We start from the raw sequence: 24,617 nt of genomic DNA on the forward strand, positions 1-24,617 counted from the left end.
TCTACACTACCCCAGGATGCTTCCACATAAGTTTCAGCTTTACTGGCCCAGTGGTTCTTGAGAAGAAGATTTTTTAATGACCCAACCCTATTTTTGTCTTTTCTTGATTATCTCCTCTTGCGAGGGGATATGTCCCTTTATTTTAACAATTTAAATTCCCCTTTACCCAAGAATGCTTTGTACCAAGTTTGGTCAAAATTGGCCCAGTGGTTCTTGAGAAGAAGTCGAAAATGTGAAAAGTTTACAGACGGACAGACGGACGGACGACGGACAAAATGTGATCAGAAAAGCTCGCTTGAGCCTTCGGCTCAGGTGAGCTAAAAACTTTAAAAAGAATATAAGCAACTTGAATTGTTTCTTCTATATGATTTCACTTTTACTTTTCTTAAAGATCACGATAATTGTTCAAAAAAAATATAAAAACACAGAGAAGACATTGTAGTGAAAATAATAAATAATTGATGGCTATGAAAAAAAAAATCTTTTAAGTGTCTAGCTGAAACAGAAATTCGCCTGATGATCAGAGACGCTTCAACCCCATTAACTATTAGAAAACATATATTTTATGATTGCATGATAAATATTTGATGACTTTACAATGTCTTTAATAGGTTTTTCGAATATTATTCCATTCTATTATATTAAATTAATCAAAAATCAGATCTGTTAACATCAAAGCAAGTTCTTTAATCAAAGAATGAGATTATTGCTAGAAATTGAAAATATAGCTTGCGTTGGTAAAGGACTTCAACACAGATTAGCATTGCAAGCCAAGAATGTTAAACTACGGTAACGTACCTCTTATTTCTTTGTTAACTATTGTTGGAATTTTCAATACATGTGTATGTGTTTTATCCTTGAAATCAGAATTTACATACAGAAAGCGATTTGATTACACCGAAGACGAGGCTCAAACCATAAAAGAGACTTTATTTTCTGCTTTAGTAGTAAATGAAATAATGTGTGCAGCTGTATGCAGTCAAACTGTAAACTGCATTCGTTTCTGTTCAACATTAAATCAAAGCAATGTCTCATGTTGAATGCTTTGCAAACGGTCCATGCGGTAGGATCCTCCAAAATTTCAGAGGAGAGATGTTGGTCTTACTTCGAAATGTTCGTTGGTGAGTAGTCATTATGTAGCATTATCTTTACTAAGGCTTATACTCGTATTTCAAAGAAAGGTATTTTCCTGGGTCTTATCTCCAACTCAGTATTTTATATTAGCATGATGAACTTCAGGAGATATTATTTAAATGCTTAATCAATTGTTTTAAAAACAAACAAAACATACAAGGAATATGATGTGAGGTTACCTGGAGAATGCACCTTTACACAGATTACAACTTGGTTATAATGAAATATATGGAGATAACAAACAGTATTCAAGTTCAAGTCTGTTAACGCTGCAAATCGAGAGCAGAGCAAACACGGACCTCCAAAACATCAGAGGAGGGATTAGGTGCCATAGAGGAGTGAGCATCCCCTGCCGACTGGTCACCCCTGCCGTTCTCCTTGTCATGGTCGGGAAATAACAGAAAAATCCGTCGAAAATTAAGCACGTATATAATGACCTAACTAAAAGTTTGAAAAACGTCAGTCAGCATCTGACTCGTTGATAACTTTTATTTAATGACAAGGTCATTGTATCCATCATAGAACATACGTAATGATGAGTTTAAACGAGACAGCTGATATTCTTGTTTCAGCAACTTATCTGTCAATAATTTACCTCGTTTTAGAAATTGTTCATACGTAGAGCATGCTCTCAACTGAGAGATGTAAATCCCGTATATAGATGATGAAAATATATTACTGCGGAAGTATTAAAATTGGCGATTGAAAAGTTTAAAAGTCATCAAGCTTATGATAAATCTTGGTAGTAAAATAACCATTTACGTCTTTTTCAAGTAAAATATCTAAAAAAAAATGAAACAGATATGTCAGACTGTGTGGTATGTTTTATTTCAAGATCACCGGGATATATCGTGTCGACATCAGAATGGACATAACCGTTGTTAAATGATAATACGTCGTCGATATATCTAAATGTCGAGTTGAAGGCCATATCAAATGTTTTTCTTCTTTTCACATATAAGACTTTGGGCAAAAACTGCTTCATATGCTAATATCGTTGTATCGTTGTATCGTTGTAATATTCCTTGTTGGAATTGGTCAAACTTTATCTGTGAAAAATGACCAATCATAAAACGTAACTTCACAGAAGGAACAAGAAATTGAAATGTTGATTGATTGTTTTACGACCATTTTTTAATACGACGACGAATGGACGATACAGTAGCTTTATTCAACTTTTGTTATAATTCGTGATAAAGTGAAACTCAATCATTGGCTAATGATTGATGCATATCATTTATTTAATTACTCTATATATATATATAAAAAGAATCGATGAAAACTGCACTAAGTGTTGAAGTTTTATCTCTGAAAAACAATGTAAAGTTAAACAAACAATATATAGGTCTGGTTATAATTTTACATATACATCAATAAATAGTATTAATTACCATTGTCCTCCATAAGCTTGAACATGTATCCATATATAATAACTGTAACAAACAAGGTAATATTGTTCCAAGGTGTAGATTATAGAACTATTTAGATTAAACTCATTCGTACCTACAAAACGATGGAACGTAATAATAAAATCATAGATCAGAGAAGTCACCTAAATCACAACATTCCGTAAAAAAAAACTTGATAACAAAAAATTATCCACCATCATACTTTTCTTTTGGTTAACGATACGCATATAATATATCATTCATACCTATTCATGATCTATATAAACGAAATAAATAATAAATGTAAATAGTCCATTATCATGATTATGTTTATGTGGTAAAAATGAAGATGTGCACAATTTTTTTTAAAATATGTATCAATTATTCTAATGCAAGAAGTACTCTTTTTAATCCTTTGTTAATTCTTGATTTGGTTTCTATTGATACAAATCTACAATTACGTGGTGATATTTACTTGCCTTTAGAAATAAAAAAAAAAATAGCATTTTGCTGCTGTTCATAAAATTGACAATACGTAGATTCTCTATATGTAGTTACTTTATATTGTAATTTATTGTTTTTTCCTTGTATCAATTGTATTACTTTTATTTAATTTTGCATGACATTTTTTAATAAAAGAAGGGGAACGTATAGTTAGTTGTACAGAACTTGTTTCACATCCTTATGATTTTATTAATAAAATATGTTCAAAACAAGTATTAAGTTTCCGTGTAAGTGAAATTTTAGCGAGACGCAAATTTAGCGATTTGACCTTAAAAATTTATATTTTAATTTTAGCGAGAAGCAATTGTAGCGAATTTGAAATGCTCACTTAAGAAGCTCAAGCAACTTTCAACCAATACATTTTTAGCGATATTTAATTTTTGTGATCTCTGAACCCTCGCTAATAGTACCAAAATTAAATCCTCGCTAAAAATTCTATCTATACGGTATCTGAAAATGGTGCTATCTTGATGGAATCTTGCAAATTATTAATTTGCAAATAACTTGAATAATTATAGAACTAGGGACATCCTCTCGCAAAGTGCATACCTATAAATCAAGGTAGCTTTCAACGTCAATCCCGATGAGAATTACGTCAGTTTCATTTTGAAAAGGAAGGTGTTCAAATAAAAACACTCAATTATGATTGCGTTACTATAAGACTGTATATCCATTCCAATTTTGTTGCAAGGGGATAATAAAATGCATTTTTAAGTCTTCACTGATGCAATAGAGAAATGACGTCATGTTTACGGACAGCCCTGTCAAGTCGATCGCCATAATGTATTTAACCATTGAAGAAGATGCAAGTCAAAGGTAAGTAACTTAGCCAAGCGTAATTAATTTAATGTTAGATACGATAGTTTACTTATATTATACACATACATTTTTTTGGTTTAAACACTTGAAACATACAGGTTCATATCTACCGGAAATGGCGAGGACAGGTTTGTCTTGCTAGAATAAATGGCCAATTCCTTACCGGAACAAACTGCTTTTGGGACTAGCACCTAATGAAAGTTCCCTCTCAAAATTACTGGCATTTTAGCCGACATCTTTTTGACCTTTGAGCATCTTTTAAAATTATAATTATGCTATAGCACAAACCAAAATTTCTAAATTTAATTTGGCTTAACTCATTCCTGGTCATTTTCTTTATTAAATTTTTGATTTTAGTTCACATATACGCACACACAAATGCATATAACCTGTTGATATTCAAACAATGTATGTACTTATCTGTTTGCGAATTATTGTGTTTAATGCCTAGTTTAGTATTCCTGTATGCTTATTACTTTGTACAGTATTATTGCTAATTTTAAAACATTATGTAAAAATTAATTTTAATTGGTGTAAGCAGAAATTTTTAACGATTTTTCAAGCTAAATAAAAACAATGTAGCAACACAAAATTATTTCACACCCATACCTTTTGTGTTCAATTTAATTAGAAACTAAATTTTAATAAACACATACTCACCTCCCTAATATGTGTTTAAACCCCCTTCTCATTTTAATTTATATTAAATCTATAATTAATGTTCAGCAGCTATTGAACAAAATCACCAATCACCCCCCCTTTTTTTTTGCTTTTTGCAATTTTCCTCGCCTCATCTTTATTTTCTCTTTATATCATGTTGACATTTAACAAAAAACGATTGTAGCAGTACGGTGGTTATTTATTTAATTATTTTCAGAAATAATTAGTAGATGTACTACGTATGTCTACACGATCATACACAGGCCTGTTCTCCTATTAGAACAGAGATTTTGAGGCTGGAAGCACTAGGTGAAAAAATAAGAATTATAAAAATTCTTAGCACCAATGACTGATAAATAATAATTAGATTTATCGAAATATTTATATCGACCAAACTTCGTTATCGCTACTTGCAGTCAAAAAACGAAAAAAAAAACCAAACAAGTATCCGAAGATTCTATAGTAAGCAAAATTTGAGAAAAATAAGGAAAATTGGTTAACATCAAATTCGAGATACCGGTATTCGAGAAACCGAAGATCAACAGTGATTATGTGAAGTGCATACAAATAATTGCATGTTAATGGTTTTTAAACTCATTCCTCAAAATGTATGATCCTCTGAAAGAAAAAAATAGAAATCTTTCTCCACATCCTGATAAAGACATTTATTTTCACTAAAATATTGTTAAGGTTTCGTCAAAGGTCAACATGTTTAAAAAATTATTTTTACAATAGCTCCGAAACTATGTGTGGTATAAAGTCAAAATGTTTACAGTTTATAAATATATCATTGATTAATAGATAGAAAGTATCACTTGATAACAAATATTTTATAAAGATATTTTTGAGAAGAAATTGTATTAGAAAATGTGCATAATTAAAGAGAAATGCACCTGCTTACAAGTAATTCTGTCCTTTTTGTGAAAACCATCATTGCAGATGTAATATATGTTTACTGTATCATTGAAGGGCAAGTGGGACGTGGATTGTCTCTGAAAGGCTGTTATTGAATACATGGCATGCATATAAAGACAAGACCCTGTAGAACCCGCCATAAGCAATGTACATTCGCTTTCAAGTCTTAATATGAATGGACAAAATAAACAAGGAAAACAACTTTCCAGAGGCTATCCAAGTCCAACTTGCCCTTCATTGATAGAAATATTTTGTTTCTGCAGTGATTGTTTTCACTAAAAGCATGGAATTAATTAGGTGCATTTTCTGAAAAAAAATATGCATTTTAAAAAAGAAGTTTTCTTAATTTAAATATTTTTTCCAAGTATTTTTTTTCATCAAGTTATACTTTCTATCTGTTAATGAATGAAAATTTTGTAAGCTGTAAAAGTTTTAACTTTATACCTCACATAGTTTTGGAGTTATTGTAAAAATAAATTTTTGGACATGTTGACCTTTGACGAAACCTTAACGTTCTTCTTTTACTGCACAAAATATTATTGGCTACTGAGGTTCTTTACACAACATATAATACGTTGATTATTTTGCATAATTGTAATAAAGCGCATTGAACTTTTTGACATGTTATCAAAGTCACTACTAAACCACTAAAATGCTTTCCTTGGATGTAAATGTAGAGATAATCTAATTATTGTAGAACATAAGATTTTGCTTGAAAAGGTCAAAATTCAACATAAAAAGTAAGAAATTTATTTACTGTAAAAATGGTTTCAAGATGAATACTACCCACTTCAAATCACACCGAACATTTAGTACAATTCTCAATTGGACTTTCAGTAAGGTGTGGCTTTCTAGGCGTTACATAAATTTAAACTACATACATGACATATGCGACTGAAATTTACACAGCTTTCATTCACTGTTAGAATATGCATGGGATCGAAATTCAGCTAATGTCAACGAGTGTAGCAACGAGTTATCCAATACAGCGTCTCGTATGTATCTGTAATTAAGATTTTGCAATATTTTTGTTTTGAAAGAAGATGTCTATAGCTATATATTGACTTAAGGATCAAAAGCTGAAAAAGAAATCTTTAAAAAGAATACTGTACTAAGAACTTAAATTGAGTCTTATAGATGACTTCACTTCTACTTTTCTTATAGATTAAGAATATTGTTTTCCCAATAAGTTACGAACATAGAGAAAACATTATAGTGAAAATATAAATAATTGATAGCTATGAAAAATAAATCAAGCGTGTAGCTGAAACAGAAAATCCTTTGATTATAGTTAAAATCAAAGCCGCTTCATCGTCATAAACTATCGGAAAACATGTATTTTTTAATTTACATGATAAATATTTGATGACTAGACAATATCTCTCATAGGGTTTTCGAAATTATTCCATTCTATATATTAAGTTAATTAGAAATCAGATTTGTTAACTTCAAAGCAAGAAATTTAATCTGAGAAAGAAATTGTTAGAAATTGGGAATATACATAATTTATGTACATGCGCTTGTAAAGGGCTTCAACACAGTGTAGCATTGCAAGCCAGAATGTCAAACTACGGAAAGTTATCTCTTAATTTTGAATACATGTGTATGTGTTTTATCCATGAAATCAGAACTTACATACAGAAAGCGATTTGATTTTACCGAAGACGAGGCTCAAACAATAAAAGAGACTTTATTTTCTACTTTAGTAGTAAATGAAATAATGTGTGCAGCTGTATGCAGTCAAACTGTAAACTGCATTGCGTTTCTGTTCAACATTAAATCAAAGCAATGTCTCATGTTGTATGCTTTGCAAATGGTCGGGTCTTCCGAAATCTCAGATGAGAAATGTTGGTCTTACTTCGAAATGTTCGTTGGTAAGTAATGTTTATATAACATTATCTTTAAGCTTATATTTCAAAGAAAGGTATTTTCCTGGGTCTAATCTTCAACTCAATATCTTATATTAGCATGATAATTCAAGATATTATTTAAATGCTTAATTGTTTTAAAAAGAAACAAAACATACAAGGAATATGATATGAGGTTACCTGGAGAATGCAAACAATCACTTTCCACCTTTACACAGATTACAACTTGGCTATAATGAAATATATGGAGATAACAAACAGTATTCAAGCTCAAAGTCTGTTAACGCTACAAATCGGAAGCAGAGCAAACAAGGACCTCCAAAACATCAGAGGTGGGATAAGGTGCTATGGAGAAGTGAGCATCCCTGCCGACTGGTCACATCCGCCACGTGTGCTCCTAGTCATAATTGGAATTAACAGAAAAATCCGTCGACAATTAAGCACGTATAATGATCTTTAAAACTAAAAGTTTGAAAAAAGTCAGTCAGCATTTGACTCGTTGATAACTTGTATTTAAAGGTCATTGTATCCACCATAGAACATACGTTATGATGACTTTAAACGAGACTGCTGATATTCTTGTTTCAGCAACTTATCTGTCAATAATTTACCTCGTTTTAGAAATTGTTCATACGTAGAGCATGCTCTCAACTGAGAGATGTTAAGGTGGTATGGGATACCAGAGGAACTTTCTCCTACACATTTATTTGCATAAATTTTAAGGGTTTGAAATACTCCTACCTTTCAATATGACAAAATATAATTTTAATTAATTTATAAGAAAAACACAAAACTCATTTTTTATAAAATTCTTCTTTTTTCCTTAAGTCTAAAATTTTAGATAAAAGTTGACACATATAGTGTTGATATAATAAACAAGAAAGACCAAAATATGGGTCATATATTTTTTTTTATTTGCCAAAAAAATAGACATAAAACTGGAAAAACTTCATTTCTTGAAAACAAACGGATAATATTCCATGGAAATCTACAAGAACAATGTGCATATATATGTTAACAAACTGTTATAAAGAAATTGAAAAAATATTTGAAAATGAAGAATATTTTATGTCTTTAATTTTTTCTGGATTAAAAGATCCTAATATAAGAGTTATCCTTCTTTAATTACCAAGGGTTGAAATACACTGGGTGAAATTTCAGAAATGTATGTACATAATATGTATTTACATTAAGAAAAACATTATTAATCAGAAATTACTGCTTGAATGCTTTAAGTTATTGTTCTCAGCAATGAAGTTTAATAAAAGAAAAATTAAAGGATGGGAACTTTAATAGAAACTTATCAAACTATGTGAAGAAAATGTACAAGATAAAAAATATTTCATAAATAATAATAAAATAATCTATAAACATCTATAATAAGAATATAAATTATTTCAGCTTGCACAAGAAAGGAAGAAATAAAACAAACAGAAAAATAAATTAAAAATGAAAACATACAAAAATAAAAAAAAATATACTCACATCACAAAAAAAACATAAAAAGAGAGAAGGATGAAGCAGAATTATAAAGCACACAACATGGACAGTGACACAGACACACATATAGTAAAAACAATGACACAACACAGAATATACTTACAGTAATTACCAGTCGGTACACAGAGCAAAGAAGAAATACTTACATTCATATACCATACATTACCAAGCTTAAGGATGGCACACAACTCTGGAAAATCATGAAAGGTTTTGAAACATAAATTAAAAAAACATATTATATACATCTTATATGGCACAAAAATGGTCAACAATTTTAGCAACAACAGATTTGGTGCGAGTAACTCGGACCTTTCCATCTGCAGCCTTTTCTCCTAAAATATTTTCTATACCCTCTGCACCACCTCTCTGAAAAGCAAGCTTCAAATGATTGTAGTTCAAACCAGAATGTGCTACCTTTTTCAACATATAATCAGATATGCAATGCTGCAAAGGGTGCAATGAGATCAAACATTCATCTGACTTCAGCTTAAAATCAATGGAATTCTGTACATAATTTACATCAAAACTGTGTTTAAAAAGAGTGTCTTCAGTCAATTTGTGATGGTTCACTAATGCCTGTAGAATCTTAACATCTTCAGTTGCTGAATGTGCCTCATAAGACACTCCCATTGTTTCTGAAACTAGGGATTCAAGTCTATATGTACATCTCCCTGGCAAAAATTCTTTAAAGACATGTAAACTATCAATAAATCCACTAATAGTTTCTTGTAAAACTCCACACTCTGGATGTTTTAAGAAAGCTTTAACAAGAATAACTGAATCAAAGCATTTCCCATTATGGCAGACAAGTAATGGATTATGAAATGATTTCAACCAGTTAAGAAATTCAGACAAACATTTCTTAATGTCAATAGCATCAACTGGATTTTTCTTGTGAAACAACTTTCCGCTTGCCATATGCAAACCAGTCACTGCTGTCGCCTTTGGATGAATAGGTGCATCTGGTAGAACGTACCTGTGAAAGATGTTATCCTTGTAGACACAAGCAAGTTCCACTATGCTGGATTCTGTGCCTGAAGAATTATAAAGTATTTAATTATACAATGATTGATATAAGCTATAAGAATTACATTGCTCACTATGTGAAATGGTAAATGCATACCTTTGTGTAATACTCACACATAAGGAAATAAAAGTTTATGATTATAAAAATTAATATCTGATGAACAATAAGACTATTTTATAAAGGTGATAATACCTAAACCAGTTGTCTCTAAGTCGAAGTAGAGGAAAGTATTTTTAGCCTCCTGTACAATGTGAGCACTACTAGTTGGTGGCTGGAGCTGTGACGGTATCTCTTCAGTCAACATATCAGAGGGTTCGAGGTCTACCGCAGGCTGATATGTAGCTCCTTCTTTTATTTCTGATGTTGAAACCTTTAATGAATAGAAGAAGAAATATCAAAACCCTATCTTAGACATGACTACAAATCCTGAACTGATCAATAATACTGAAATATACCTGTTGAGTCATTGTACATTTAAGCTCTCTGCGTCTTTTCTTGTACTTAATACTCTGTTTCTGCTGTCTATGGTACTCTCTCTTCCTATTCTCTTTCTCTATGTACCGAGCAGTGTTTTCTCCGGGTGACAAAAGCAAATTCTCGTACACCTTTAAATGAACAAAAACTACATACTGAAAACAAACACAATTCCATTGTGTATGAAATTATGAAAATATAACTCAATATATGCAAAAAATATTTAAATTTTTACTTGTATACTTAATAAAAATAAACAACATACCTTTGATATAAAACCTGCTCCATCATTTCTCTGGGCTACAGCTGAAGCTACCCTGAAAGCTGTACTTTCCGATCCACCGTAAAAATGAGATTTTGGATTCTTGGAGGCCACAGTCCTGTTAAAACTCTCATTGTTCTGGGTGCTTCCAATGTTCACAAGTTTGTCACACATTTTTGAGAATGTTCCAAATACATTGCTGCGGAAGTATTAAAATAGGCGATTAAAAAGTTAAAGTCATCACGTTTATGATAAATCTTGGTAGTAAAATAACCAATGAAACATATGTCAGACTATGTGGTATGTTTGATTTCAAGATCACCGCTATAAATCGTCTCGACATAAGAATGGACATATCCGTTGTTAAATGATAATATACATGTATCTTAATGTCAAGTTGAAGGCCATATCAAGTGTTTTTCTTCTTTTCACATATAAGACTTTGGGCAAATTCTGCTTCATATGCTAATATCGGGGTGCAATTCGTACCCATGGGAATTCCAATAGATTGTTGAAAGACCTGTTCACCAAAAACCTCACTGATATTGGCAATCAGAACCGCAAGCATCTTGTCTATCTCAACTTCAGAGTACTTGTGTATACAATCAGATTGTGAACTTGAAACCTGAAATGCAAGTATAGAGAAGTATTGCTATTTGTAAACCCTTTTTTGAGTCTAGGGATGTCAACAAATATTCGAATATTCGAATATTCATCCGATGAGTTGATATTCGAATATAAATTTGTGATTCGAATATTCGTTTTTAAGTATACAAGCATTAAAAAGAGAGAAAAACCAGGCGAGTTTTATTAAAAATTGAATCAAGTTTGTACAATATTAAAAAAACATCCCTCTTGGATTACCTTGAAGGTGTGAAGAGTGTATCTATTAGAGTAATTTATTTATTTGTTCACTTAATTAGCAGGATAATAGTTTTCAGTACTAACAATCAGCTTGTATTATTGTAAGGAACCATTTTTACAGTAAACTGTTTGTTTTTGTAAATATCATTTAAATCATTATCAGGAAATTATAATTAGCGAAAAGTAATTGCTTTTAATATTTCACCGTTAGATAATTGATCTGCTTGGTATAAATTTGTAGGAGTTATCAGTGAAGACTTTAGTAAGACGATAAATAAATCTGGAACATTTTAAAGAATTTTTTGAATTTTCAAAAATCAGTCATAACATTTTGGATGTATACTATTCAATAATTTTAAAATATATATAAAATTGTAGTGCATTTTCCGAACTCTACACGAAATTTGATTCTTAAATAATGGCATAAACCTATACTGCTTGACAGGAGAGTGAAGATATATATTTTAAATAATCCAAAATGTATTTATTTTATCGAATATTCGAATATATTCGAATACTCCTATCGAATATTCGAATATCAATTATTGACATCCATACTTTTTTCTGATATCATAGATTGCCCCGAAGGATGGGAAGAATATGCAATGAATTGTTACAGATTCTTTACAGATAAAAAAGACTGGAACACGGCAAAGGTATACATGTTTTAACAAACTGCATAAAACTGAAAGTGCAGTACTATAGTTTTTAGCTCACCTGAGCTGAAAGCTCAAGTGAGCTTTTCTGATCACCCGTTGTCCGTCTGAAAACTTTTCACATTTTCAACTTCTTCTCAAGAACCACTCAGCCAATTTTAACCAAACTTGATACAAAGCATTCTTGGGTGAAGGGGAATTTAAATTGTTAAAATCAAGGGCCAAGACCCCTTCCAAGAGGAGATAATCAAGAAAATACAAAAATAGGGTTGGGTCATTAAAATATCTTCTTCTCAAGAACCACTGGACCAGGAAAACTGAAACTTATATGAAAGCATCCTGGGATAGTGTAAATATTAAATTGTTAAAATCATGACCCCTGGGGGTAGGGCGGGGCCACAATAGGGAATCCAAGTTTTACAAAGAAATATATAGAACAAATCTTTAAAATTCTTCTTCTCAAGAACCACTGGGCCAGGAAAGCTGAAACTTATGTGGGAGCATCCTGGGGTAGTGTAGATATTAAATTCTTAAAATCATGAGCCCTGGGGGCAGGGCGTTGCCACAATAGGAAACCCAAGTTTTACATAGAAATACATAGAAATATATAGAACAAATCTTTAAAAACTTCTTCTTAAGAACCACTGGGCCAGGAAAGCTGAAACTTATATGGAAGCATCCTTGGGTAGTGTAGATATTAAATTGTTAAAATTATGACCCCCCGGGGGTAGGGCAGGGCCACAATAGGGAATCCAAGTTTTACATAGATAAATATATAGAACAAATCTTTAAAATTCTTCTCCTCAAGAACCACTGGACCAGGAAAGCTGAAACTTATGTGGATGCATCCTTGGGTAGTGTAGATATGAAATTGTTAAAATCATGACCCCCGGGGGTAGGGCGGGGCCAGAATAAGGACTCCAAGTTTTACATAGAAATATATAGAACAAATCTTTAAAAATCTTCTTCTCAAGAACCACTAGTCCAGGAGAGCTGAAACTTATGTGGAAGCATCCTTGGGTAGTGTAGATATTAAATTATTAAAATCATGACCCCCAGGGGTAGGGCGGGGCCACAATAGGGAATCCAAGTTTTACATAGAAATATATATAGAACAAATCTTTAAAAAAGATCTGCATCACCCAAGTTACTCAGGTGAGCGATGTGACCCATGGGCCTCTTGTTAAGAGTAAGAGCTCTGACTGATATTTGTACATGTACCATGACTTCACAGATTCCTCAAGTTTTAAATTGCCAGGGGAGTCTATTTTAATTATTGCCATTTATTTGTTTTAATATTTCAACCACGATTTAAGACAATAATCACTTTGAAATAAAAGTAACGGAAAGAAAGGCATTGAAAAAGTATTTATTATTTATTTATTATCATTATTTCATTATTATTTATTTATTTATTTTTATTTATTATTATTTTTTTTTTTTTTTTTTTTTACAAAATTTTAAAATTCATGGGTGCATTTTGTATGTATTCGTTTAAAATAATATTTTTTTTAATTACTTACAATTCAGAGCTTTCGTGATTCCATGGATGCTCACCTCGTGGCAATAGAAAGCAAACAAGAAAACAATTGGATTTTTGATCGCATCAATCACAAGAATGAAGGTGATTATTTTGTAAAATATAATTATTTGCTGAAAGACGAATTATAAGCTCCTGCTGACTTATACTAATCAGTAGGCAATCACTTTAATTATTACATAACACTGCAAAAAATCATAACACTGATAATTTCTTCAGTATTTTCTTTATTAAAGTGATCGAAACTTGAATAAATGTTTTGTTGATCAATATACGTACATATGGTATCGATGGAATGCCCATGAAACAGTCGATATCTCAAAAATATATAAATTACTGCAATAAATATTTCTTCTTTAATTTTGAAATGAAATACCCGGTGTTGTGAGAAAACGAACGGTATATTCAAGCTCAAAAGCTCAAAACAATACAACATAAGAGTAGAACAAATACTGACTTCCAAAAGTTCAGAGATGGAATCAGATCCCTTGAGGAGTGGGCATCCCCCGCCGACCGGTCAAGCCCGCCTTGTGTTCCTTGTCATATTCGGGGGATAATGGAAAAATCCGTTGTCAAGTCAATGTAAAATAACGGACTAAAAATTTGTATAATTAATATTAATTCTATTTAATATTTAATATGAATATGCATGTATTCATTCTGAAAACATTGAAATGCATAACTGTTTAACTCCTCAGGTGACGATTGGTGGAATGATGGGTCAGATGAAGGGTCAGAGGGCACGTGGTATTGGCACCATGATAAGAGTAGAATGATTTACACGGACTGGCATTTACATCTCCGTGAACCAAACGGAGAGCACAGAGAAAACTGTTTTTTGCTGAAATTGAAGCTCAAGAGCTGGGTCGATGCTCCTTGTTGGTATGAGTCAAACTTTATCTGTGAAAAATGAACAATTATGAAACGTAACTTCACAGAAGGAACAAGAAATTGAAATGCTGATTGATTGTTTTACGACCATTTTTTAATACGACGACGAATGGACGATACAGTAGCTTTATTCAACTTTTATTATAATTCGTGATAAAGTGAAACTCAATCACTGGCTAATGATTGATGCATATCATTTTTTTAATAACTCTATATTTTTTTAAAAAAAAGAATCGATAAAAACTGCACTAAGTGTTGAAGTCTTGTCTCTGAAAAATAATGTAAAGTGAAACAAACAATGGCTCTGGGTATACTTTTACATATACGTACATCAATAAGTGGTTTTAATTATTATAATTGTCCCTCATGATCCTAAACATGTATCCATATATAATAAGCGTAACAAACAAGGTAATATTGTTCCAAGGTGTAAATTAGAACTATTAAGATTAAACTCATTCGTATCTAAATAAACAATGGAACTTAATATTAAAATCATAGATCAGAGAAGCCATCTCATTCACAACACTCCGAAAAAAACTTGATAACAATATTGATTATCCACCAATATACTTTTCTTTTGCTAAACGATGCACATATATCATTCATACCATGATCTATATTAACGGAACATTAAAAATAGTCCATTATCATGATTATGTTTATGTGGTAAAAATGAAGAATGATGTAAACCATTTTTTTTAAAAACATGTATCAATTATTCTAATGCTAGAAGTACTCTTTTTAATCCTTTGTAAATGATTGAATTGGTTTCTATTGATACAAATCTACAATTATGTGGTGATATTTATTTGCATTTACAAATTAAAAAAAAATTAGCATTTTGCTGCTGTTCTTAAAATTGACAATACATAGATGCTCTATATGTAGTTACTTTATATTGTAATTTATTGTTTTTTCCTTGGTTCAATTGTATTACTTTTATTTAATTTTGCATGACATGTTTTAATAAAAAGAAGGGGAACGTATAGTTAGTTGTACAGAACTTGTTTCCCATCCTTATGATTTTATTAATAAAATATGTTCAAAAAAAGTATAAAGTTTCCGTGTAAGTGAAATTTTAGCGAGACGCAAATTTAGCGATTTGACCTTAAAAATTTATATTTAAATTTTAGCGAGAAACAATTGTAGCGAATTTGAAATGCTCACTTAAGAAGCTCTAGCAACTTCTAACCAATACATTTTTAGCGATATTAAATTTCAGTGATCTCTGAACCCTCGCTTACAATACCAAAATTTTAAAAATCTTCGCTAAAAATTCTATCTATACGGTATTTGAAAATGGTGCGATCTTGATGGAATCTTGCAAATTATTATTTTGCAAATAACTTGAATAAATTATAGAACAAGGGACATCCTCTCGCAAAGTGCATACCTATAAATCAAGGTAGCTTTCAACGTCAATCCCGATGAGAATGACGTCACTTTCATTCTGAAAAGGAAGGTGTTCAAAAAACACTCAATCATGATTGCGTTACTATAAGATTGTATATCCATTCCAATCTTGTTTGCAAGGGTATAATAAAATGCATTTTTTAAGTCTTCACTGATGCAATAGAGAAATGACCTCATGTTTTCGGAGAGACCTGTCAAGTCACCATGATGTATTTAACCATTGAAGAAGATACAAGTCAATGGTAAGTAACTTAGCCAAGGGTAATTAATTTAATGTTAGATACGATAGTTTACTTATATTATACACATGCATTTTTGGGTTTAAACACTAAGAAAAACATACATGTTCATATCTACTGGAAATGGCGAGGACAGGTTAATTTGTCGTGCTAGAATGAATCGCCAATTCCTTACCGAAACTAACTGAAAAAATAAGAATTATAAAAAATCTTAGCACCAATGACTGATAAATAATAGTTAGATTTATCGAAATATATATACAAATAAAATATAATGTCAATTTTTCTTTGTCTTTGATTTTTATATCGATCAAACCTGGTTATCGCTACTTGCAGTCAGAAAAAAACAAGTATCCGAAGATTCTATTAAGAAAAATTCGAGAAAAAAATAAGGAAAAAGTGGTAAAATAAAATTCGAGATATCGGTATTCGAGATACCGAAGGTCAACAGTAATTATGTGAAGATTAACTGTATACAAACAATAGCATGTTAACGGTTCTCAAACTCATTCCTCAAAATGTATGATCATCTGAAAGAAAAAAAAATAGAATTCTTTCTCCACGTCCTGATAAAGACATTTATTTTCACTAAAATATTTTTAAGGTTCTTCTTTTACTCTACAAAATATTATTGCCTACTGAAGTTCTTTACACAACATATTAAACGTTGATTTTTATGCAATGATTGTAATAAAGCGCATTGATCTTTTTGAGATGTTATCAAAGTTACTACTAAACCAATAAAATGCTTTCCTTGGATGTAAATGTAGAGATAATCAAATTATTGTAGAACATAAGCTTTTGCTTCAAAAGGTCAAAATTCAACATAAAAAGTAAGAAATTTAATTACTGTAAAAATGGTTTCAAGATGAATACTACCCACTTCATATCACACCGAGCATTTAGTACAATTCTCAATTGGACCTTCAGTAACGTGTGGCTTTCTAGGCGTTACATAAATTTCAACTACATACATGACATATGCGACTGAAATTTACACAGCTTTCATTCGCTGTTAGAATATGCATGGGATCGAAATTCAGCTAATGTCAACGAGTGTAGCAGTTATCCAATGCAGCGTCTCGTATGTATCTGTAATTAAGCTTTTGAAATATTTTTGTTTTGAAAGAAGATGTCTTTAGCTATAAATTGACATAAGGATCAAAAGCTGAAAAAGAAATCTTTAAAAAGAATACTGTATTAAAAACTTAAATTGAGTCTTATGGATGTCTTCACTTCTACTTTTCTTACAGATTAAGAATATTGTTTCCCCAAAAAGTTAAATGCACAGAGAAAACATTGTTTGTAAAAATAATTGATAATTTATATTTATGAAAAAATAAATCAAGCGTATAGCTAAAGCGGAATATCGTTTGATCATAGTTAAAATCAAAGAAGCTTCATCGTCATAAACTATCGGAAAATATATATTTTATATCAACATGATAAATTAGACGTCGTTTGAATGACATAATAAGGTTTTTAACAGTTATTTCATTAATAAAAAATCAAATTTGTTTACTTCAAAGCAAGCAATTTAATAAAAGAAAGAAATCATTGCTACAATTAAATCAAAAATACTAGATTTGTTAACTTCAAAGCAAGTTCTTTAATAAAAGAATGAGATTATTGCTAGAAATTGAATATATAGCTTGCGCTGGATGTAGGACTTCAACCCACATCATGTAGCATTGCAGGCCAAGAATGACAAACTACAGTAACTTACTTCTTATTTCTTTGTTAACTATTGTTGGAATTTTCAATACATGTATATGTGGTTTATCCTTGAAATCAGAATTTACATACAGACGGCGATTTGATTACACCGAAGACGAGGCTCAAACCATAAAAGAGACTTTATTTTCTACTTTAGTAGTAACTGAAATAATGTGTGCAGCTGTATGCAGTCAAACTGTAAACTGCATTGCGTTTCTGTTCAACATTAAATCAAAACAATGTCTTTTGTTGAAAGCTTTGCAAATGGTCTGATCCTCCGAAATCTCACAGGAGAGATTTTGGTCCTACTTCGAAATGTTCGTTGGTAAGTAGTCATTATATACCATTAACTTTAGGTTTATATTTTAAAGAAAGGTACTTTGGGGTCTTATTATGAACTTACTATCTAAAATTATCAAGAAAAACTGTAACTGATGCGATTTTAATGTTTTGAATTGGAAGAAAAGTATCCAAGGAGTATAATAAATGAAACCCTGAGAATGCAATCTATCTTGTCCCACCTTTATACACAGATAAACTTGGTTATAAGAAAGTGCTAGCATTAAGATTTTTTTTCTTCCTCAGAACTTAACTTCTTTCTATCTTTAACGTATAGAAAACAAAATCCATGAATTTTATCTTCTATTTCTTTATTATAAATTTTGTTATTATGCACTTAGAAACACCTTTTATTAACTGTTTAACGATAGTTAATTTGAAATTTGTCACAATGACTGAAATTAGGCTAAAAAATTGTTGTTTGCAATCACTTTCTAATTTTTGTTTTCAAAATCAATTTACCGGTAAGCTTTTCAATTAATTAAGTAAGGTAAGGTCAGGAAATAAACAATCTAATTAAAATTAGATGTTAGATCCGCTCGCACACTCTCTACACTAACATCTAACAACATCCCATAGAGGGTCACGTCAGAGGTCAAAGTCGGTCAACCAATCAAATTGTCGTTTGCAAAATCATCGGATATTTGTTGACGTTATCGAAGCGAGTAAGTCTAGAGTTGTTCCAAATTTGACCTCTGACGTGACCCTCTATGGGATGTTGTTAGATGTTAGTGTAGAGAGTGTGCAAGCGGATCTAACATCTAATTTTAATTAGATTGGGAAATAAAGAGACTAAACTTAAAGGTTTAACTTTAACTTTTAGTCAAAATACTGTAGTTGAAGAGAATTTAATTTTTGCGCATTCTTTATTTCGCACTTCTCCTCGCAAACATTTCATTTTTCTGTGTTTTTACATGTAGCTCACCTGAGCCGTAGGCCGTTGTCTGTCGTAGTCGTCGTCGTCGATAACTTTTCACATTTTCCACTTCTTCTCAAGAACCATTTCAACCAAACTTGACAGAAAGTATCCTTAGGTGAAGAGGATTCAAGTTTGTTCAAATAAAGAGCCACGCCCTTATTCAAGGGGAGATAATTAAGAATAGGGGAAATTTGATGCTATGTTTTAAAAATCTTCTTCTCAAGAACCACTGTGCCAGGAAAGATGAAACTTATAGGGAAGCATCCTTAGGTAGTGCAAATTCAAGTTTGTTCAAATCATGACCCCAAAGGGGCCACAATGGCCGATCAAGTTTTACATAGAAAAATGGGAAATTCTTTTAAAATCTTCTTCTCAAGAATAGCAAAGGCATGAATGATTATATTTATATGGAAGCATCTTCAGGTAGTGTAGATTCAGGTTTGTTCAAATCATGTCCCTTGGTGGTAGGGCGGGGCCACAATGGCCGATCAAAGTTTTACATGGAAATGTATATGAAAATTCTTTAAAAATCTTCTTCTCTGAAATAGCAAAGGCAGGAATGATCATATTTTTATGGAAGCATCCTCAGGTAGTTGACAATCAAGTTTGTTCAAATCATGCACCCTCGGGGTATGGCGGGCCACAACATGGAACCCAAGTTTTACATAGAAACGTGTAGAAAAATTGTCTTTAAAAACCTTCTTTTCAAGAATAGCAAAGCCATGATTAGTCCTATTCATGTGGAATCATTCTCAGGTAGTGTAGATTCAATTTTGTTCAAGTCATGACCCCTGGGGGTAGGGCGGGGCCACAATGTAAGTTCAACTGTAAAGAGCAATAAAACCACAGGTAGTCAAAGAAATATGCAAGCATCTTTAGTTACTGTAGATTCAAATTTGTTCAAATCATACCCTCTTCCTTTTAAGGATTGATTGAGACCACTTTTGGGTTTTAATTTTTCAATAATAAACTGATTTCAGCTTTTTCCCTAGCTACATTGCTCAGGTGAGCGATGTGGCCCATGGGCCTCCTGTTTTAATTACGAATGACCAAAACCAACAATCACCAGAATTGGCAAGAAGTTTTGTCTTGCTGTTTTAAATATGCCAATAATATCAAAATTTTGGTGATTTTCTTTTGATTCTTATGATTTTACAGGCTGTCCTACGGGTTGGAAAGAATATGCGATGAATTGCTACGGATTCTTTACAGATTAAAAAGACTGGAACACGGCAAAGGCATACCACATAAAATAAAACCTGTTATTGTCAAGAGTAAAGTTAATTAAAAAATTTTTATGATTAGAATAAATATGAATAAAAAAAATATATTTTACATTTTTCCTACCTTTTTCCTCCTCTTACATATACGAGTTAATTTATCTTTCAGATAAGTCTTTTCTTAGGATGTTTAGATGCTAAGTGAATGTGAACTTGTTTGCAATACTGAAGCTTTTTTGCATTTTTTAGACTGTTATTTAAAGATTGTTTTATAAATATGAAGCTAATACATTACATGAAATTAAATTCATATTTTAGAATTAAGACCGATCTCAGTTGTGCTAACATAAGCTAGCCCTAATATTTTTACATTTACAGTATAAAGATTTCACAAATTTTAAATTGCCAGAGTAGTTAGTGATTTTTGTAAACACTGGTTTAAATATTAATCAAGATATAAGACCAAAGCACTTCGTAAAGAAAAAAAAAATGGAAAATCAATATAAAAGTAAATGTTGAAAATGATTGAAAATTTATGGGTTCGTTTTGCATGTAACCATTTAAAAATAATATTAATCTGTTTAGCTCACCTTTGCCGAAGGCTCGATTGAGCTTTTCTGATCAAAATGTGTCCGTTGTCTGTCGTCGAAGTAAACTTTTTCACATTTTCATCTTCTTCTCATGAAACCACTGGGCCAATTTCAACCAAACTTGCCACAAAGTATTCATAGGTAAAGGGGATTCAAGTTTGTTAAAATGAAGGGCCACGCCCGCTTCCAAGGGGAGATAATTATGAATTAGTGAAAAATTAATATCATTTTTAAAAAATCTTCTTCTCAAGAACCACTGTGCCAGGAAAGATGATACTCATTTGGAAGCATATTAAGGTAGTGTAGATTCAAATTTGTTCAAATCATGACCCCGGGGGTTAGGGTAGGGTCACAATGGCCGATCAAATTTTAACATAGAAATATATAGGGAAAATCTTAAAAAAAATTTTTTTTCGAGAACCACTGGGCCAGGAAAGATGAAACTCATGCGGAAGCATCCTCAGGTAGTGTAGTTACAAGTTTGTTCAAATTTTGACCCCGGTGGTGGGGGTGGGGTCACAATGGCCGATCAAAGTATATAGGGAAAATCTTTAAAAATCTTCTTTTTGAGAATCACTGGACCAAGAAAGATGAAACTCATGCGGAAGCATCCTCAGGTAGTGTAGATTCAAGTTTGTTCAAATTTTGACCCCGGGGGTGGGGGTGGGGGAGGGGGGTAGGGTGGAGCCACAATAGCCGATGAAAGTTTTACATAGGAGTATACTGGTAAAATCTTTAAAAATCTTCTCTTCAAGAACCACTGGGCCAAAAAGATGAAACTCAATCTAATTAAAATTAGATGTTCCGAATCCGCTATCGCTTCTCAAACATCGTTTGAGAAGCGATAGCGGAATCGGAACATCTAATTTTAACTAGATTGTATCTAAAAGGTCGTTCTGACGTGACCCCGCATGGGATGTTGTTAGATGTTTGAGAAGCAATATAGCAGATTCGGATCATCTAATTTTAATTAGATTGGATGAAACTCATATGGAATCATCCTCAGGTAGTGTAAATTCTAGTTTGTTTTAATCATAACCCTAGGGGTAGGGTGGGGCCACAATGGCCGATCAAAGTTTTACACAGAAGTATATTTAGGGAAAATCTTTAAAATTCTTCTTCTCATGAACCACTGGGCCAGGAAAGATGAAACTCATGTGAAATCATTCTCAGGTAGTGTAGATTCAAGTTTGTTCAAATCATGACCCCCGGGCGTAGAGTGGGGTCACAATGGCCGATCAAATTTTTAGATAGGAGTATATAGAAAAATATTTTAAAATCTTCTACTCAAGAACCACTGGGCGAGGAAAGATGAAACTCGTGTGAAAATATCCCCAGGTAGTGTAGAAATCATGACCCCAGGGGTAGGGTAAGGTCAAAATAACTGATCAAAGTTTACATAGGTCTGGAAAGGGAAATCTTTTAAAATCGTCTTCTCAAGTACTTCAAAGTCAAGATAAGTGATATTGATATGGAATCATCCTCAGATATAGTGTTAATTCTAGTTTGTTTAAATCATAACCCCATGGATAGGGTGGGGCCACAATGGGGAATCCATGTTTTACATAGAAAAATAAAATGAAAAAATCCCAAGAACAGAAAAGCTATGATTAGTCATATTGACATGTATTTAAGCATCCTTATGTTGAAGATTTAAATTTATTCAAATCTTGGCCTCTTGGGTCGGGAGGGAAATAATGGGGCATCAAATTCAATTATTATGAAGTAATATATAGGAAGAAAATGTTTTTAAAAAATCTTTTTATCAAGAACAGCAAAGTCATATGCTGTATTAATATGAAGGCATTCTCAAGTAGTATTAAAATTCAAGCCCCCCCCCCCCGTCAGTAAACGTTTCAGCGTTTATCTGATTTGTGCTTTTTCCGAGCCGATTTGCTTAGGTGAGCGATATGGCCCCTGGGCCTCTTGTTTTTAATTACTTTTCATTCAGATGTATTGTGAATCCATGGGTGCTCATCTCGTGACAATAGACAACGAAGAAGAAAGCAATTGGATTTTTGATCGAATAAAATATCATAATGATAAAGGTGATTATCTATTTTTTTTTTTATATGTAATTGATTTACACAATTACGTATTTCTCAGCGAACACGTCATTTAGCTTACAGTATAAATATGCAATATCTTTTCTAGCTAAACTATTTGATAATACATTTAATTTGCTGAAACGCATCAATTATCATTCCCCGGAAGATTTTAATAATCGATAGGATAATTAGATTACATTGCAGAAAAATACACTAATCAATGCGTATTGCATTTCTTTATTAATTATTATCATTTCAACATTGAAATGCACTCTTTAATAAAGGAATTCATAATGAATGTTGTTTGATTACCAATCATTAATTTTATCAAGAAATAAAGAAATAATTAGTAGTTATATGTACATATAAATGAAGAAAACGTCACAAAAAAGACAGACCGATCTCTGTATAGCGTACACTGTATGCACACTTCAAATTACCGTTTAAAGAAACTTTTACCGAGTCGCAAATTTAGCGATAGTCCTTAAAAATTGGTATTTTATTTTTAGCGAGATGCAATTTTAGCGATTTTTTTTACAAACAAAAGCTCACTAAAGAAGCGATTACAAATAAAATGCAAGTAATTTTAAGCGATATTAAATTTTAGCGATCATGACAACCTCCCTAAGAATGCTAAAATTAAATCCTCGCTAAAAATTCTGCTCATACGGTATGCATAAAATTAATCTACATGTATGTATATACATACATGCACAACTGTTTAACTTCTCAGGTTACGATTGGTGGACTGATTGGTCAGATGAAGGGTCAGAGGACACGTGGTACTGGCACCATTCTAACAGTAGAATGATTTACACGGACTGGAATCAAGGTGAACCAAACGGAAAGCAGGGGGAAAACTGTTTATTGCTGAGATTTAAACGCAACTGGATCGATGTTCCTTGTTCGTATAAGTCAAACTTTATCTGTGAAAAATGACCAATTATGAAAAGAAATAATTTCAAAGAAGAAAAGAATGCTGATTTGTTTAAAAACCTATTTTGTGAATTCGATGACGTTTTACATGTAATAGTTTTATTCAACTTTTGATACATTTTGTCATAAAGTGACACTGTTCAATCATTAAATATAGAAAGAAAATGTTGCATCATATTAATTTTTAAAATTTATGTTGTGTTTTGAAAAATGAATCAATAAAAAAGAAACAGTATATTTATGTAGTTTTGGTTTAGAAAAACATCGTAAATGAATCTGGAAACGATTTATTAATTATAAACATCAATCAAGAGTATCTAGTTATTGAAAAATGCTGTGATCTTGATGAAATATATAAGAAATAGCTTGAAAGCACCACAAAACAGAAAGTAACAGATGTTTCTGCAATGCTACCTTTATTTTACTGTTCTCAGACATTTAGCACCCATTCTGGAATACCATCTGTAATTACAATATTACGATTCGCCGTGGAATCACAAGAAAATTGCACAAATTTCTGTAAAATTTTCACAATATGAAGATGTCACGGCGTCCCTACGGCGACGGACGCGGTGCTACGGCGATCTTACGGCGTTTTACTGCGTTCCCACGGGGATCTCTCGGCGATTGACTGCGCTTACGCGGAGTTTTCACGGCGCGTTAGGAGTTTTCACCTCGTGTTCACGACGTTC

General features: G+C 32.0%; 2 protein-coding genes across 2 annotated transcripts in view; one reads left to right on the plus strand and one right to left on the minus strand.

The window, feature by feature from the left end:
• Nucleotides 1–24,617, plus strand: part of LOC134237453 (deleted in malignant brain tumors 1 protein-like) — a 108,950-nt gene that overhangs the window by 32,582 nt on the left and 51,751 nt on the right. The window lies entirely within an intron of this gene.
• LOC134237472 (uncharacterized) lies at nucleotides 8,161–10,742 on the minus strand. Its single transcript, XM_062719561.1, has 5 exons — nucleotides 10,555–10,742; nucleotides 10,271–10,420; nucleotides 10,008–10,185; nucleotides 9,765–9,822; nucleotides 8,161–8,978 (listed from the first exon to the last, which is right to left on the minus strand). The coding sequence occupies exons 1-5, from the start codon at nucleotides 10,723–10,725 to the stop codon at nucleotides 8,960–8,962; spliced, it is 576 nt and encodes a 191-aa protein (XP_062575545.1). The 5' UTR covers nucleotides 10,726–10,742; the 3' UTR covers nucleotides 8,161–8,959.

Source organism: Saccostrea cucullata, unplaced genomic scaffold (assembly GCF_032062105.1).
Source record: "Saccostrea cucullata isolate Sc308-1 unplaced genomic scaffold, CSIRO_AGI_Scuc_v1 ctg999, whole genome shotgun sequence".
Taxonomy (NCBI): Eukaryota; Metazoa; Mollusca; class Bivalvia; order Ostreida; family Ostreidae; genus Saccostrea; species Saccostrea cuccullata.